Genomic DNA, 16,110 nt, shown 5'->3' with positions numbered 1-16,110 from the left:
GTAGTTGCTTTGGAAGACGATAATCAGGCATCAGAACAACATGAGCTGTCCAACGAAGTTGATGCTGAAGAACCATTGTTTCGGCACTGGTGCTCTTTGCTTCTTCCACTACACTGGCATTAGTTCACCTGTCTTCCCAAGTGATGTGTAGTTCATCTCATCCCCGGACACAGGGTTGATGGAATCTTTCAAGGACTTGGAGATGGCGTTTCTAAGTGGTCCATGTTTCACAAGCATACAGTAAGGTTGGTAGTACAGTAGCTTTGTAAACAAGCATTTTGGTTTCCCTGCAAATTTCCTGGTCCTCAAGCACTGCACTTCAATTGGTAGAAAGCTGGACTCGCAGAGCTCATGTGATGCTGGATTTCGGCATCTATGTTGGCTCTTGTAAGGGATAACTGCCCATATACACCCCAGAGAAAACATGACTGGAACCTGCTCACAACACACATGAAACCCAGTGGAGGTTATTACCTGGTGTAAACTGCATTTTATGTACAATATTCATATATGCACACAAACACATACATACTGCAGATCTCATTTAACTAATGTACTAGGCACATTTTTATATAATTGGACTGATGAAATGTGAATCAACCTTTAGATGAATTTGCGTGTGTCTCCTGTATTGTGTTCTTGTATTCTGGCTCCTGGCCTCTAGAGCGAGATGAGCACGCAACCCCAGAGTCGGTCATGACTGGCCCGTACGGGCAGGGGTACCTTTACCTTTACCTTTTATTCTGGTTTTTTATAAATATAACAAAGAATTGCTGGGTGGGGGAGGTAAACAAAGGCAAAAGAGCACCGTCTGGCACCCACTTTACATCCCGACCTCCCTGTGGCGTTGAGCTATAGGTTTTGCGCCAGACTGCGAATCCCAGAATGCAATGGGGTTGGGATTCACCTCAGAGCGCTGTAGGAGGAAGAAGCCGGTAGTCGTCTTCAATCTTATCGGAAATCAGTCTCCCGACGTCGAGTTTCGAACCTCCAGCGGAAGTGGGTCCCCTCGTTTCCGGTCTGGCTTCCCTCCCGCCGTGGGAGGGGAGGGAGCGAGAGGAAGAGAGAAGGAGGCGTTCTTGCGTCCTCCTTACTTTTTGCTTTCACTTATTTATTTATTTATTTTAAGGGACATTCGTCCTTTTTTCATCCGGAAATTCGAGGGAGTGGGTTTCCCGCTTCACCATCAGGAATTGCCGTGTCCTCGCTTCCAGTCCTCTCTCTCTTCTTACCTCGCACCCTCCTCCTCCTCCTCCTCCTCCTCCTCTTCTCTCTCTTTCTCTCTTTCCCCCCTCTTTTCCTACCTCCCACCTTCTCCCCCGAGAAAGCTGCCCTCCCAAAATGGCGCCTTTGGACTTGGACAAGTATGTTGAGATTGCGCGGCTTTGCAAGTACCTGCCCGAGAACGACCTCAAGGTAAGAGGAGGAGGGGAGGTTGGGTCTTAGGAGGGGCAGGGGGCGAGTGGGGACCCCTTCTCCCCTCTCTTTCCACGTAGGGCTCTCCTTGAGCTTCCGCTTTCACGGAAGCCGCCCCAGCGCGTAGCGGCAACACGGGCACCCGCTGAAACGCTTTAATCAGTGGTCCCACAATTAGATAATTACCGGGCACCCCTATTTTTTAAAAGCCAAGCCACGGACCCCCTACTTTCGAATCCCTAATAAGCAAATCATTTTAGGTATACTTAAAAATAACCGTAAAATTTGTAATATTACAACAAAAAATGGCAAAGACTTAGTTGTGGGGGGGAGGAGACAAATTTAATTTTATTAATGTATAGTACAAGTAAACAAATTATGACATGTCTAGCAGCTACTAAACCTTAATTTTATTTATTTGTTTCTTGCTTGCTTCCTTGCTGCGCATCTGGCTTGGTTGCCCCAGCCACTTGGGGCAGCTCCCAACAAAACACTAAACCTAAATGTGATAGGAGAAATCATGTCTCTTTTGCCCCCCCCCCCCAATTTCCTGCCACGTTCAGTTCAATATTGCCTACTTTTATTCTCAAATCTGGTTCAACATCAAGCCAATTTCTAGATATTTCAAAGCTTTTTCAACTAACTACTTATAATTAGCAAAAACCTTCACCCAGAATTGGTCCAGTCTACATTCTTTGAAAAATGATTGTAATGAATCATCACTAGTCACGTCAACAAGTGCATCTTGCTCTTCTGCTGATACAGCCTAGGACTTGCCGATCAGAAGGTCGGTGGTTCAAATCCCCACTACGGGGTGAGCTCCCGTTGCTCAGTCCCTACTCCTGCCAACCTAGCAGTTCGAAAGCACGTCAAAGTGCAAGTAGATATATATGTACCGCTCCAGCAGGAAGGTAAATGGCGTTTCTGTGCACTGCTCTGGTTCGCCAGAAGCAGCTTAGTCATGCTGGCCACATGATCTGGAAGCTGTATGCTGGCTCCCTCGGCCAGATGAGCGCTGCAACCCCAGAGTTGGCCAGGGGTCCCTTTACCTATACTTGTAATGCCTAATAAAGATTTGGCGAAGAAGAAGTAGGTGTACATCACATTCAAAAGGATTCTATAGCCATGAGTTTTCAGGATTTGATACAGAGAAGTAATCTCTGAAGCTAGTCACTAAATCATGCAGGTGCTCAGTGGTGTAATATTTACTTCTGGTATCAATTTTTCGTCGGTAGCCTCCAGAAATGTCTCCAGTGTTGGAATATTAGTGAGGCTACCATCTTCTCAGCTTGCCCATAACCATAATCTCTAAATCATTGCCTCAATCTTATCTTCAACGTAAAAAATATTCACATCACTACCTTGGAAGCTTGTGTTGAGAGTGTTTACGTGAAACCGTCTGCTAAGTAGTCTACCATACACAACTGCGTAAAGTTGTTAAACTGATCACATGGAAATTTTGAGTCCGTCAGAAAAAGTCATACTGCATCACGTAATTCAAAGAATTGCTGTAAGTCTGGACCCTTCAAATGAGAGTCTGTTTTATATAATCAGACATATCATATATGCTTCATTTCACAGTGTTGTTCAAAAGAGGTACAGTGGTACCTTGGTTTAAGAACAGTCTTGTTTACGAACAATTCGGTTTACAAAACTCCGCAAAACCGGAAGTAGTGTCCCGGTTTGCAAACTTTACCTCGGTCTAAGAATGGAATCTGAATGGAGAAAGGGCACCGGCGGCGGGAGGCCTCATTAGGGAAAGCGCGCCTCTGTTTAAGAACGGTTTTGGTTTAAGAACGGACTTCCGGAACGGATTAAGTTTGTAAAGTGAGATACCACTGTACTGTGTTGATTTCCTTAGCTGCAGACTCACCAAGTACTCATTTGCATATAGCTGGCCCTATAGTATGAGCCTTTCCTGCTTTGGCAATGATTCTTGTCATATCAAGAAGCTAAGGTTGATTCTCCTGAGTGGTCACACCAGAGTTTTTCCTATGGCTTTTTGCCCCTTCTTCAACTGCAAGTTTGATCTTGAAAAAAATCTATTAGTTTGTTTTTTGTAGTGGTTGTGTTTTGTCTCCAAATGGCATTGAAGAGTAGCAGGCGTCATAGATTCATTAGCCAGAAGGTCATCATCATTGTATTTACAGATTTTTGTTTTTTCCTGTGATTGAGATATGAGATTGAGTAGACGCGCTGACACTAAGCATACTAGGAAGTATCCACAGAATTAACAGTACTAATGGGTGGCACCACCTGAGAGTCTTTTGTTTCCTGCTCTGTAGTATTCCTTGGTCTTTTCAAAGATCCCATCTTTTATCATGAATTTGTTTTTTACTGGTTGTTTTTCTGTAAAAAACTACACAAAACATATTGTTACAAAAGCTGGGTGCCACCCACTCTCTGCTGAGCCAGTCTTCCCAAGATGGCTCTTTCTTCCCAGAACACCTGTTCCTGTCACCTCATGCCCAGTTACCCTGGGAACCTTCTGTCTGCCCAGGTCCAAAATACCTCCTAGATGGGCCACCTTTTGTCTTGTAAATCCCTCTGTCTCAGGTGAGGCCTTGGTTTGGAAGGAAGCTTAGCTTGTACTTTTCCACTGGCCTCCAATTTTCCCTTCAGGTAATCAAAATTCTACAATTTATTAATTTCTAGGTTTTGAGGGGGGTGTCCCCCAAATTTATAACAAGATCTCCAGTATGTGTTCTAAAGACCAGGATACTTCAAGCTATTTGAAGTAAAACTCTATGTAGACTGCATTGTAGAAGGCTGCTATTATATTGTATTTATTTATAGAATCTCCTCCTGGGCTGTTTAGTATATACGACTAATCATAGTGACAGTCTGCTTAACTATTTCCCCTGTTGCACTTCCAAGATGAGACATGAATCCCAAACTCAGAAGGCAAGATTCACTGAAATCCTACCTACAAGTAGTGTTAGAGTCCTCTAAACTTAATGGTAGTTGAAAGCAATTATAAGTTATTTTCAGTTAAAAAGGGAACGGATCCTTTACATTTTTTAAAAAATGATAAGCATGTGAACCTACCCCTTGGTTTGCACTCTCTCTCCCTCTCCACCCCCTGCAATCGCAGGAGCCCTAAGAAACTGTGTCAAACATTTTTGCCCAGTCCCAGTTTACTTGCCATCTAGCAACAAGTTTTTCCCTGCCAGCAAGGAGAGCAGAGCCTGGTTGATCTGTGAAAGGCTTTCACTGTGCAATTAGCAAGATAAGCGAGTCCCTTGGACTTGTTTCCGGACCCTTAATTGGGAACTTTAAACTAGTAGGTTGAATTTGAGTGGGGGTGGGGGTGTTGAGCCTTTTAATGGGTAGAATATTTTTTTCTTTATGTATACCTTTGTTGTTGTGTTGACTTTTCTAATATTCCTGCTATTGTCATCAAATTGTCTCAAGTGCATTTATCTATGTTACCTTCAAGTTTAGAGTTCCACCTCCATTCCCGCAATGGCCCTGTGAGGTAGGCTAGGCAGCAATTTGACAATGGGCTCAGAGTTGGACATGAGCACAGGAGCCAAGTGGGAACTTAAACCCAGTTCTCCTCAGCTGTTGGCTAAAGCGTGGGTTATTTTTGGCCCTCCAGACGATACCGGACTATAGCTCCCATCAGTTCAGGGCACTGGATGGCAGGGTGGCATCCAGGAACCTCTAGAAGGCTATACATTCCCCATCCCCAGCTCTAGCTACCTCTAGCTATCAAACTATGCTATATGGCAGTTAGTTCTGTGGTCTAGATTGAGGTGCTGATAATGCCAAAGTTGTGGGTTCGATCCCCATATGGGTCACCTGCATGTTCTTCCATTGTAGGGGGTTGAACTAGGTGACCCTTGGGGGTACCTTCCAACTCATGGGTAGGCAACCTAAGGCCCGTGGGCCAGATCCAACCCAATCACCTTTTCAATCCACCCCACAGACGGTCTGGGAATCAGCATGTTTTTACATGAGTAGAATGTGTGCTTTTATTTAAAATGCATCTCTGGGTTATTTGTGGGGCATAGAAATTTGTTTATCCCCCCCCCCCCAAAAAAATATTGTCCGCTCTCTCCCACAGTCTGAGGGACAGTGGACCAGCCCCCTGCTCAAAATGTTTGCTGACCCCTATTCCAACTCTTCAATCTAATCAATATTTTGTGGTAGAGTCCTATATCTCTTTGCTCAGTGAGGTTTATTCAGATGTATGTGACTTTAGAAAGACCCAAAGCTTAGTGGAGAGCAGTAAGGGGCTCTTGCTTATTTCATCAATTGATAAAAGGATTTTGCAGCAGTTGAAGCTTTTATTTTCTCTGTGTAAAAAGTGTCACCAGTCAACATTACCTCTTCAAAAAAATTTCCTCTGTTGGGATTAGCTGAGAAGCTGCAAACTGTCCCCCTCCTCATCTTCAGAGTATCAAGGCAGTGACTGATAGGGATGTGTGGGTTCCTTTTTCTTTGAGTGGGAGTTTGGTGGCAGGTTGCCTGGCAGCCAACTCCAGGAAATGGGCTTGTAGTTAATATTGTGTTGTATGTTTGCTGCTTGGGATTAGGTTTTGTGTATTTGTGTGTTTTAAGTCTTTGCAAGATTCCTTTGTGTTGGGTACTTTGAGTAGGGTGTATTTTTTCTTCCTTTCGTGATACCTTCTCTTATCCACTTTACGGTAGCAAAAAAGCTATGCTAACATACAGTCATACCTCATGTTACGTTTGTTTCAGGTTGAACATTTTCAGGTTGTGTCCCGTGGCAACCTGGAAGTACTGGAAAGGGTTACTTCTGGGTTTTGCCACGTGCGCAGATGCGCAAAATGACGTCATGCGCAGAAGCGGCGAATCATGACCTGCGCACATTATGAACCCTCATTGTGAAGCCATTGTTTTTGAGAGGTCAATTTATGTTTGATCTACTGTTATCTTCCTTTTGCCACCTATTGAAATTTGAGAGTTCTGAGAAAAGTAGATAAAATCTGGGATAACTGGCTCTTACACAGAACAGAAGCCTTTAATTAACAGGAAATAAAATCACAGTTGGATTAACTGCTGAGATGTGTGACCTAATTTCCTAGAGGAAGTAAGAGTTTCCACCAGGTAAACTGGAAGGACAGTTTTGTAGAGGATTTTTATTTACAAACTACAGTTGTCTAGATGGTTGGACAGTGTTCTCCAAGCTACTAACATGAGTTTGACCAAACTGAGGGAGGCAGTGGAAGACAGGAGTGCCTGGTGTGCACTGGTCCATGGGGTCATGAAGAGTCGGACATGACTAAACGACAACAACAACACAGTTGTCTATAGACAGCTGCTTAAAGTTCCTGTGGGTTAGTAACTTCAATGTACATGTTTACAAAGCTGACCCTTTCACAAGTTTCACATGTCTGGTTTGACATGTTCATAACCTCATTAGCTGGCTATGTGCCATTGTGATGACCATAATGCAGAGAAATATTGTATTAATGACCAAAATGCACTCTCTCTTTGTAGCGCTTGTGTGACTACGTCTGTGACCTTCTTCTAGAAGAATCTAATGTGCAGCCAGTGTCTACACCAGTTACAGTCTGCGGTGACATACATGGACAGGTGGAGTTTTATATGGATTGTTCCTTTGATGCTATACCCTGCAATAATAAAGGACTGACACTTGCAAACAATCTTTTGCATTGTAAAAGAATGTGCAAGTATTCACTAGGGGGACATGGAAACAGCAATGCAACATAACATCTCTCCCTTTTTTATACCTTGAAAGAAAATGTTTTTGTTGTCATTTGTTCATAATGATAATACTATACATTCCACAAAATTCAGAAGTGACAATTGGTTGAGTGTACTCAAGAGCAAAGTGTGTTAATTTTCTGGAAGTAAGCATGATCTATTCATTTCTTTCTCCCTCCAAACAAGTAAGCCAGCTTTGCAGAATGGGGACTCAGCTGCATAGCTGCAAATGAAATATTTTAAGTGTGTTGTAAAGACAGTAGATGGCAATGGGTGAGCTATGGCAAATCCAATATATTTTTCAAAACCTTTTTTTAAAAAGCATTTCCACAGCATTTTTTTATATGTGTGTAGATTCCACCTGAGTCGACTCCTTGAATCATTTTCTGAATAACCAGGCTACATAGTTTCATTGGTTTTGGTTCTTGGCCTTTAGACTGCAGTTAATTGAACTTCTTAACATTAACAGAAGTATTTTCCTTGAAGCCTCTAATACAGAAGTAATTCTGTTCAAAGGTTATAGATATTGTGCCCAGAGGAAGCTTGCAGGATTAAATGAAAGGCTTCCTTTAGATCAGCACTCTTGCAGTAAAACCAGTGGTGCTGCTTATGATTTGCATTGCAAGATTAAAAAAATAGAGAAACAGAGTTCTTGCAGTGATGCCATGTTACAAAGTTATGGCAGTATTTCGTTGTGGGTGGTGCATTTGCAGTGCTTTAGAAGTGATAGTCTAGGTGTACTTTGCAAGAACTAAATGTTGGTCAAGAGGTTGGGCGTGGTAGAGAGAGCATCACTTAGTGATGCGTGGAATACTTATTTCCTCCCAATGCACCATTGAAACCATAAAACAAATATTAACATTCGTTTTTGAAAGGAGTACCGAGGCCCATAATTGAACACAGAATATTTATCAGGATTAGTTCACATGTTGTCTGCCTTGCACTGATTCAGCATCAAACAGTTTAGGTAAACTCCAGGATCAAGCTAGTAGTAGCATTTTAGCTGTTTGAATGTGGGATTCTAACACTTGAACATCCCCTAACACACCTATGTCTGTCCAGCCTGTGCCTTTTCTTCAGATGCCTTTCAGAGCCACCTGTTTTTTAAAAAACCGAAAGTTCATAACTTTTGGTCCGTTTTAAGTCATTTGGGTTTAACACAGAATTTTTTTTAAAAAAAAATATTTTCAGAGTTTCAAAAAAACAACATTTTTACACACACACTTGTTTACATTAAACCATAGTCCATATCAGTACCTTTATGGGGTTCCCTGAACCCCCTGATTTCCCCCCACCCCTCTCTTGGCTTCCAAAATTTATCTTCCTTTTTAAACTGCATCTAATTACATTTATCCAAATTATTATACTGTACTTCATTTTTATCCTTTGTCATTTTAAATTACAAGTGCTATATCAATCCTGCTAGAGTTTTTACAATTTTTCCATTGTTCTTTAAAATACTGTATTCTATAAAGTTATGCCATTCTTTGTTGAATTTGTTATCCTCTTGGTTTATCACAGAATGTTAATGATACAAGCCTTTTGTTTTTGTGTTCCAGTTTTATGATTTATGTGAATTGTTCAGAACTGGAGGTCAGGTTCCTGACACAAACTATATATTTATGGTATGTACAAATTAAATTCTAAAAATAACTAGCAGGTTTTTTAATGTAGTACATCCATGACTTGGTAAAGCAGGGGGCTCTGTGTATGTTTTAATTTGGGTCCTGTTTCCTTGCTTGCTGTGTCTTGCCTCTGCTTTTTTCTCTCTTTACCATCTCAGAAAATATAATCTAATTAATGAAGGCTTGGACTGAAGTGCTTGATTGCTCATGTTTCTGAAATTTCAAACCTTTGCTCAGCACTGTGCAAAACTGGTAGAAGTAGAAAATGGTTCAAATTCTTTTCAGGCCAATGAGGAAGAGATTTGTTTCTTTGTGAGGGGGTATCTTATTATTATTGATGCAACTTTCATTATTGTGGGAATTCCTACTTTGCATGAATCAGTTATTTGAGATAGGAGAGGTTCTGAATCTGAACAGAACATTTGAAATGTATTTTATATGAGCCATAGTAGAAGGGCAGACGTTGTGGTTTTCTGCAAGTACAGTTTTTTTTAACCGTCATGCTCCTAGAACTTGTGAGGGGCCATAGCTCAGTGTTAGAGCACATGCTTAATACATCAAAGGTCCTACATCAGAATTAAAATTTGCTCATGCCACACAGATCTTTTTTATTGATAAGAAATATATTGGAAAACAAAAAGAAATAACTCCTAGCAGTGCCGGGTTTATAACATAGAACACAACTACTTTATAATATGATCACAGGATATCCAGAAAGTATAAAACAACACAGCTACATAAGAACATGAATCATTCCCAAAATATAATTATAAACGAGCCTCATAGTACCTTAAGTATGTATACAAAGTCATTGGTATGAGCTTTCTTTTGCTGGGTAATCTTATTTATATTAGGCCTAATTTGAGGCACGCTCATTTTATCAGTAGTGTGGTATAGTGGTTAAGAGCAATAGACTCGTAATCAGGTGTTCGTCTCCTCTCCTCCACATGCGGTTTCTGGGTGACCTTGGGCTAGTCTCACTTCTTTGGAGTCTCTCAGTCTCACAGCGTGTTTGTTGTGGAGGAGGAAGGGAAAGGACAATGTTAGCCTCTTTGAGACTCCACTTCGGGTAGTAATAACGTGAGATATCAAATCCAAACTCCTCTTCTTCTTCTTAACAGCACAGAGAATCCTTTCTCTTTTATGATCTTTCGTATTTGTCAGAGTTGAAAATCCCTGTTCCCAACAATATGTCAAGGAGAACTGTAAAAGAATAGTCAATACTATTCTCCAGCACTATTTTCCAGCACAATTATGGATCTCAGTTAGTATTGTCCTCAGTATTACTTGATGCTCTTGATTTGAAAAGATATCTTTCCATATCCTGCAACTAAAATAAAATATTTTCATACTATACTATGCTGCACAACACTGAAATGTTTAGGTGTTTCTTTGATTGTCCTTTAGTCTACCTAAAGGTAGACTACACCCTTTGAGAACTACTGTCCTAGATTCAATCATTGTCATCCCCTGTTATCATTCATTATTTAAATTCATTGCCCACCCCTCACCAGCAGGTCCCAGGACAACAAGTTAAAATTCAGAATTAAAAACAGTTAAAACAGGTTGGGGTCACAGAAATAGATCAAGTCCCAAAAATGCACATTTCAGTTGTCCAACACCAAGGTAAAGAAGTGTTCATCAGTCTCTGAAAACTGTATGGTGAAGAAGCCAAATGCATCTCTCTGGGGAATAGGCCTGGGCAATTTTGTGATAGATAGTTGAAAACCAGTTTAATAACAATTGGTTCAAAATATTTGCCCTGATGATAAACCTTATGAAGCCAAGCCAGAATGCTTTTGTCTGTTGTTCCGACGGGTCAGCTCTCCCCTGCCTCCTGCAGGGGGCAGCAAACCACAGAGCAGCCATAGACTGGGAACTTTGCTCTGGCGCCACCGCCATAAATTTCGCTTCTAGGCAGGCTGGTAGGTGCTGGGATCGGCATTCTGCCATGGGGTTATTCCGAGTTTAGAAAATAAATAAATAAACCTTGCACCACTTAAGCCTCTTCTTTCCCAAGTTTCCTGCTACAGTGGTACCTCGGGTTACATACGCTTCAGGTTACATACACTTCAGGTTACAGACTCTGCTAACTCAGAAATAGTGCTTCAGGTTAAGAACTTTGCTTCAGGATGAGAACAGAAATTGTGCTCCTGCGGCGCGGCAGCAGCAGGAGGCCCCATTAGCTAAAGTGGTGCTTCAGGTTAAGAACAGTTTCAGGTTAAGTACGGACCTCCGGAACGAATTAAGTACTTAACCTGAGGTACCACTGTATTTTTCTTTCTCCACACCCCACCCGTGTGTGTCTGCTTTCCCTTTCTCTCTCTCTGTGTGTGCTTGAATGTGTTTCCCCCCTTGTTCTGCCTGCCTGCGTGTGCCTTTGAGGAAGCCCCTACGCCCCACATGAGCTGAAGTGGTATGGGGGCTTGCTCATCTGTAGGGCTGGGCAAGGTATCTCAGCTGCTTCTTCCTTGCCTAAGGTGGGAAGAAGCAGCCAAGATACATTTCAGACATTGTGCTATATTATTATATTGCAGTATTTAGCTACTGATACATCACAGTGCTGAAAACCAGATATTGCCCAGCCCTATTGGGGAGGAAATTCCACAATTTGGGGGCTGCCCCAGTTAAAAAAAAGTGCCTAGTCTACTGACTCCTCTGAAGGGGACTGCTTGTTTTTATAATATTATGTAAGCTGTTTTACTATCCCTCCTTTTCTTTTTTCTTTAATTGTATAATTATGTGTTGTGCCCTGGGACCTTAAAGGCAAAGTGTGGATAAACAGTCTTATAAATAAATAAGCAAGCAAGCAAGCAAGCATACGTATACTTCTGGAAGCAGAGGCTAGCAGCCCAGTCCTATGCATATTTAGTCTTATACAAGTGCCTCAGAGTTCAAGTGCATGTAACATTGCAGCCTGAGTGTCTCATGTCATGCAGTATAGTAAAACATTGTTTAACTTTTCAGGGTGACTTTGTAGACAGAGGCTATTATAGCCTTGAGACGTTTACCTATCTTCTTGCCCTAAAAGCAAAATGGCCTGATCGCATCACACTTTTACGTGGGAATCATGAGAGCAGACAGATAACTCAAGTGTATGGATTTTATGGTAAGTTCTCTTCCTACCCTACCTTCAGTTTCATAGTTATACAACATAAGCCCGTGATGAGTTGGCTTGTCCTCTTAGAAGCTGTAGAACAACGATGGTGAAGCCTCTGGCTCAGGAACCAGATGTGGCCTCCAAGCCTCTTATATTTGGACCTTAAGACTTACCCCAGACCATCCAGCTCACCTTCCCTGCTTCACATCCTTATTGAGCTTTCTTGCCTGTCCTTTAACACTAACAATAACTCTTGCTTGTCTGGATGAAGGATAGAGAAACTAGCCTCCTGTACAAAAGTAAACAAACAAACAACCTTAATTGCTCCACCTTCTTTTGCCTCTGATTCCACCCATCATTGGCTGTGGCCTCTGCAACTTTGCCAGATGTGAATGTGATCCTTGGGCTGAAAAAGTCCTTGACTCTTGGGCTGAAAAAGTCCCTGGCCCTTCCTGTAGAGTTTGGAACATTTTTAGAAGGATTGTGAACAAGGGGTTTGTCGTTAAAACAAGCATAAGCTTCTGCTTTATAATGTAGGAAGCTGTCCTTAGAATCTTAGAGTGATGTGTAGTGCTAAGATCTAGAAATAGAGATTCTGTGTAATTTTCCTCACAATATATTTTGAAGTGCCCCCACCCACCCAAAGAATCCTGGGAACTGTTGTTTGTTAAGGCTGCTGGGAATTGCTGTTCTGAGGAGTAAACTATAGTTCCCAGGATTCTGGCGGGGACACCACGGAATGAACAGTGCTTTAAAAATATGTTGTAATATGGACAACTGATTGAACCTGTATCTGCAACTGTGTGTGAAGGAAGAATATGGCTTAATTAGATTTGTCTAATGGAATATTGGACTCAAAATGGAGCAGGTTGTTTGTGGGCACGCTGAGTGATGCTGGGCATGCAATACTATTTAATTTACTTTTTGAAAAAGAAATATCTGTCAAAGTCTCACAATTGATGTAAAAAGCATGTTCATCTGCTCATTGAGCATTTCTTTCTTCATGATATATTTAAATGATTACACATTTTTTCAAGTTATTCAAGAAATGTGTACCAGTTAGGATAAAACTTTTAAAGTAGCTAAATCTGTTTTATAAGGTTGTTGTGAATATAATGAATTTTGGATGCAACCCAAATTAAATGAGTGATTAGGTGAACAGATAATGCTAGGTTTTCAGTCAACATGGGAGCTCCTATCTCCGCTGTTGTTCCTTCAACCCGTCTAGTTTAGTCTGAGAAATTATAATCACTAAAACATTACTCTCTTCACCTCTTTCCCCTGCTTCTTTCTCCAATAGATGAATGCCAAACCAAATATGGTAATGCTAATGCCTGGAGATACTGCACCAAAGTTTTTGACATGCTCACAGTAGCAGCGGTAAGGGTTTCTTTTAAGTGAATAACAAGTGACTTTCTGTCTCTGTTTCTCTAATTATACATTCACCAAAGGTTTTTTCTTAATTTCAGGATTGTGGTCCTAATAACATCTTCACCTCCTATCTTTTTTCCCTTCAAGTTAATAGATGAGCAAATTCTCTGTGTACATGGGGGCCTGTCTCCAGACATAAAAACACTGGACCAGATTCGGACTATCGAGCGCAACCAAGAGATCCCACACAAAGGAGCTTTTTGTGACCTTGTTTGGTCTGACCCAGAAGATGTGGACACCTGGGCCATAAGTCCCCGAGGTGCAGGCTGGCTGTTTGGGGCAAAAGTCACAAATGAGGTAAGAAAACCCAGTTTCCCAACCATGTCTCTGGCAGTGACTCTGGCCTGCAATCAAAGTATTGCCTGAGAAAGAGAAATGATGGGGAGTTTGAGACTGTGTTTGCCTCAGAGAACAGGTTTGCGTTTTGGGAACAGTTTTGTTTTATGATTCTGTTTTTGCTTCACACAACTGTTGCATTTGATATCCTGTTACTTGCACAAGGCAAGTTAAGACTGGGTGTGCCCCTTCCATCTTATTCATGTTGCTGGGGGTACAAGTGCTAATAGTACTATTATTTTTATTATATCCCACCTGTTCTCCAAAGAGGTCAAGGTGACTGACATATGTGGTTCTCCCCCTCCTGATTTAATCCCCACCACAGCCCTATAAAGGGACCCAGGTGGCGCTGTGGGTTAAACCACAGAGCCTAGGACTTGCTGATCAGAAGGTTGGCGGTTTGAATTCCCGTGACGGGGTGAGCTCCTGTTGCTTGGTCCCAGCTCCTGCCAACCTAGCAGTTTGAAAGCACTTCAAAGAGCAAGTAGATAAATAGGTACCGCTCTGGTGGGAAGGTAAACGGTGTTTCTGTGCGCTGCTCTGGTTCGCCAGAAGCAGCTTAGTCATGCTGGCCACATGACCCGGAAGCTGTACACCAGCTCCCTCGGCCAATAAAACGAGATGAGTGCCGCAACCCCAGAGTCTGCCACAACTGGACCTAATGGGTCCCTTTAGTTTTACCTTTACAGCCCTATGAGGTAGGTTAAGGTGAGAGGCTGTGACCCACCCAAAGGCACCCAGTGAGCTTCATGGCTGAGTGGGCATTCAAACTCCCATCTTCTAGGTTCTTTTCCAACACACTGCTATATAGTGTAAATCTTGTGTTCAGGGATATTTTATTGGAAAATATGACACTGGTGTAGGATGTCTGGATACAGTAATCAAAATGGTTGCACTTCATGTTACTTCATATTGAAAGTGCCTTAGTGCTGTGTCACTGCTGCCTGGTTTTGTTAACATATTCTTAAAGATTGCGTTCGGCTTTCAGGATCACATTTTAAAAGCATAAACTCTTAAGGAGAAACTGAGTTTAAGGGGAGAGAACAAGAGAGTATTTGAAAGGAGACTTTAGTATGAGAGAAAGAACATCGCCACCTCCTGCTCTGTGTGTTTGTGCTGGGCTTCTGTAGTGTTGCCATGGCTCCTTGTCAGTGGAATAGAATGCGTGTGCATCCGTGCATGTGTGTGTGCGCGTGCACTACCTCCAACATTTTTACTGTAAATATTTTCCTTAACTTCCTTCCTTATTTTTTTGTTTACACCTTAGTTTGTCCATATCAACAACTTAAAGCTCATCTGCCGAGCCCACCAGCTGGTGCACGAAGGTTATAAATTTATGTTTGATGAGAAGTTGGTCACAGTGTGGTCTGCTCCGAACTACTGCTATCGCTGTGGAAATATTGCCTCAATCATGGTATTTAAAGATGTAAATACAAGGGAACCAAAGCTCTTCCGTGCAGTTCCAGACTCAGAACGTGTGATCCCCCCAAGAACAACCACACCGTATTTCCTCTGAGATGTGGCTTTGCCCTTTTCTTTTGTGACATACCTTTTTAGCACTTTGCTGCTGAAATGCTGCCTCTTGCCTTTTATATACTTAAATTATCTAAATGTGTTGTAAATTGTCAATAGGGGTGCATATTTAAATCTCTCTCCCTCCTCTTATCCCTACCTTACCTTACTTGCCAGCTTTTGAAATGTCTCTGAGCACCCACCTACCTACCTTCCTGTTTTGTAGTACTTGTGATTTTTTTTTTTTAGTTCAGTTCTTTTTTTTTCCCTTCAAAAAATAGGAACATCCATTTTCCCTTTAATAAAATAAATCTGAACAGCAAAACATCAGAACTAGTCTGATCTTTCATTCAGGGGGTTGACTTTGGGGAGGCTATTGTTTTTAATAAGCTCTTTAAAAATTTCAGCAGCAAAGTTTTATTTGGTGTGCATGATGGGACTGTCTGAGCCCTGCTAGTGAGTACATTTCCAAGATGTAAAAAAAATGTCCTGGCTTATATTTTGCTTTGTCAGCATAAATAAATGGTGTTAATGGCTGCCCCTGATCTCCTTCCACCCGTTGCTTTATTTTTTTAGGATTTAAACTAAAATGCAAAACCTCGTACAGGTGAACGAATTTGTACAATGAAATAATTGTTCTGATTTTTCTCAGATACTTTGTCTTTTTAATAAAGTCATAACTCAGTCTCTAGGTTAAGCATTCAAAATAAAGCCCTACATTGTTGATGTGAATTCATGTCTTTTCATTCTCCCCACCCTCCTTTCACAAAGAAATCTCACATTTGTGGTTATGGTTTGATTGATAGAATGTTTGGATTCTGCTAATACAGGACTTCTTTTTCCTTAGCTAAATTTTCACATAGCAGCCCCTGATTTTCAGGTGTGTCGGAGCTATCAGTTGTACAAGGAAGTAAGCAACTTTTAATAAGAAAAAGTGATACCTAGGCATTTGTGTTCCTAGATGTTTTAAATTATATGGCCCACAGAAGGATC

At 41.6% G+C, this 16,110-nt stretch overlaps 1 protein-coding gene across 1 annotated transcript; it reads left to right on the top strand.

Moving 5' to 3' along the window:
* The first annotated feature begins 964 nt into the window (after window positions 1-964).
* On the top strand, window positions 965-15,849 carry PPP6C (protein phosphatase 6 catalytic subunit). Its single transcript, XM_081847782.1, has 7 exons — window positions 965-1,416; window positions 6,886-6,981; window positions 8,673-8,738; window positions 11,706-11,847; window positions 13,139-13,218; window positions 13,357-13,566; window positions 14,873-15,849. The coding sequence occupies exons 1-7, from the start codon at window positions 1,342-1,344 to the stop codon at window positions 15,119-15,121; spliced, it is 918 nt and encodes a 305-aa protein (XP_081703908.1). The 5' UTR covers window positions 965-1,341; the 3' UTR covers window positions 15,122-15,849.
* Window positions 15,850-16,110: the final 261 nt, after the last annotated feature.

This window comes from Podarcis erhardii (assembly GCF_964252035.2).
Source record: "Podarcis erhardii genome assembly, chromosome: Z".
Lineage (NCBI taxonomy): Eukaryota > Metazoa > Chordata > Lepidosauria > Squamata > Lacertidae > Podarcis > Podarcis erhardii.
Note: the sequence above shows the minus strand (reverse complement) of the source record. Positions and strands in the feature narration are given on the sequence as shown.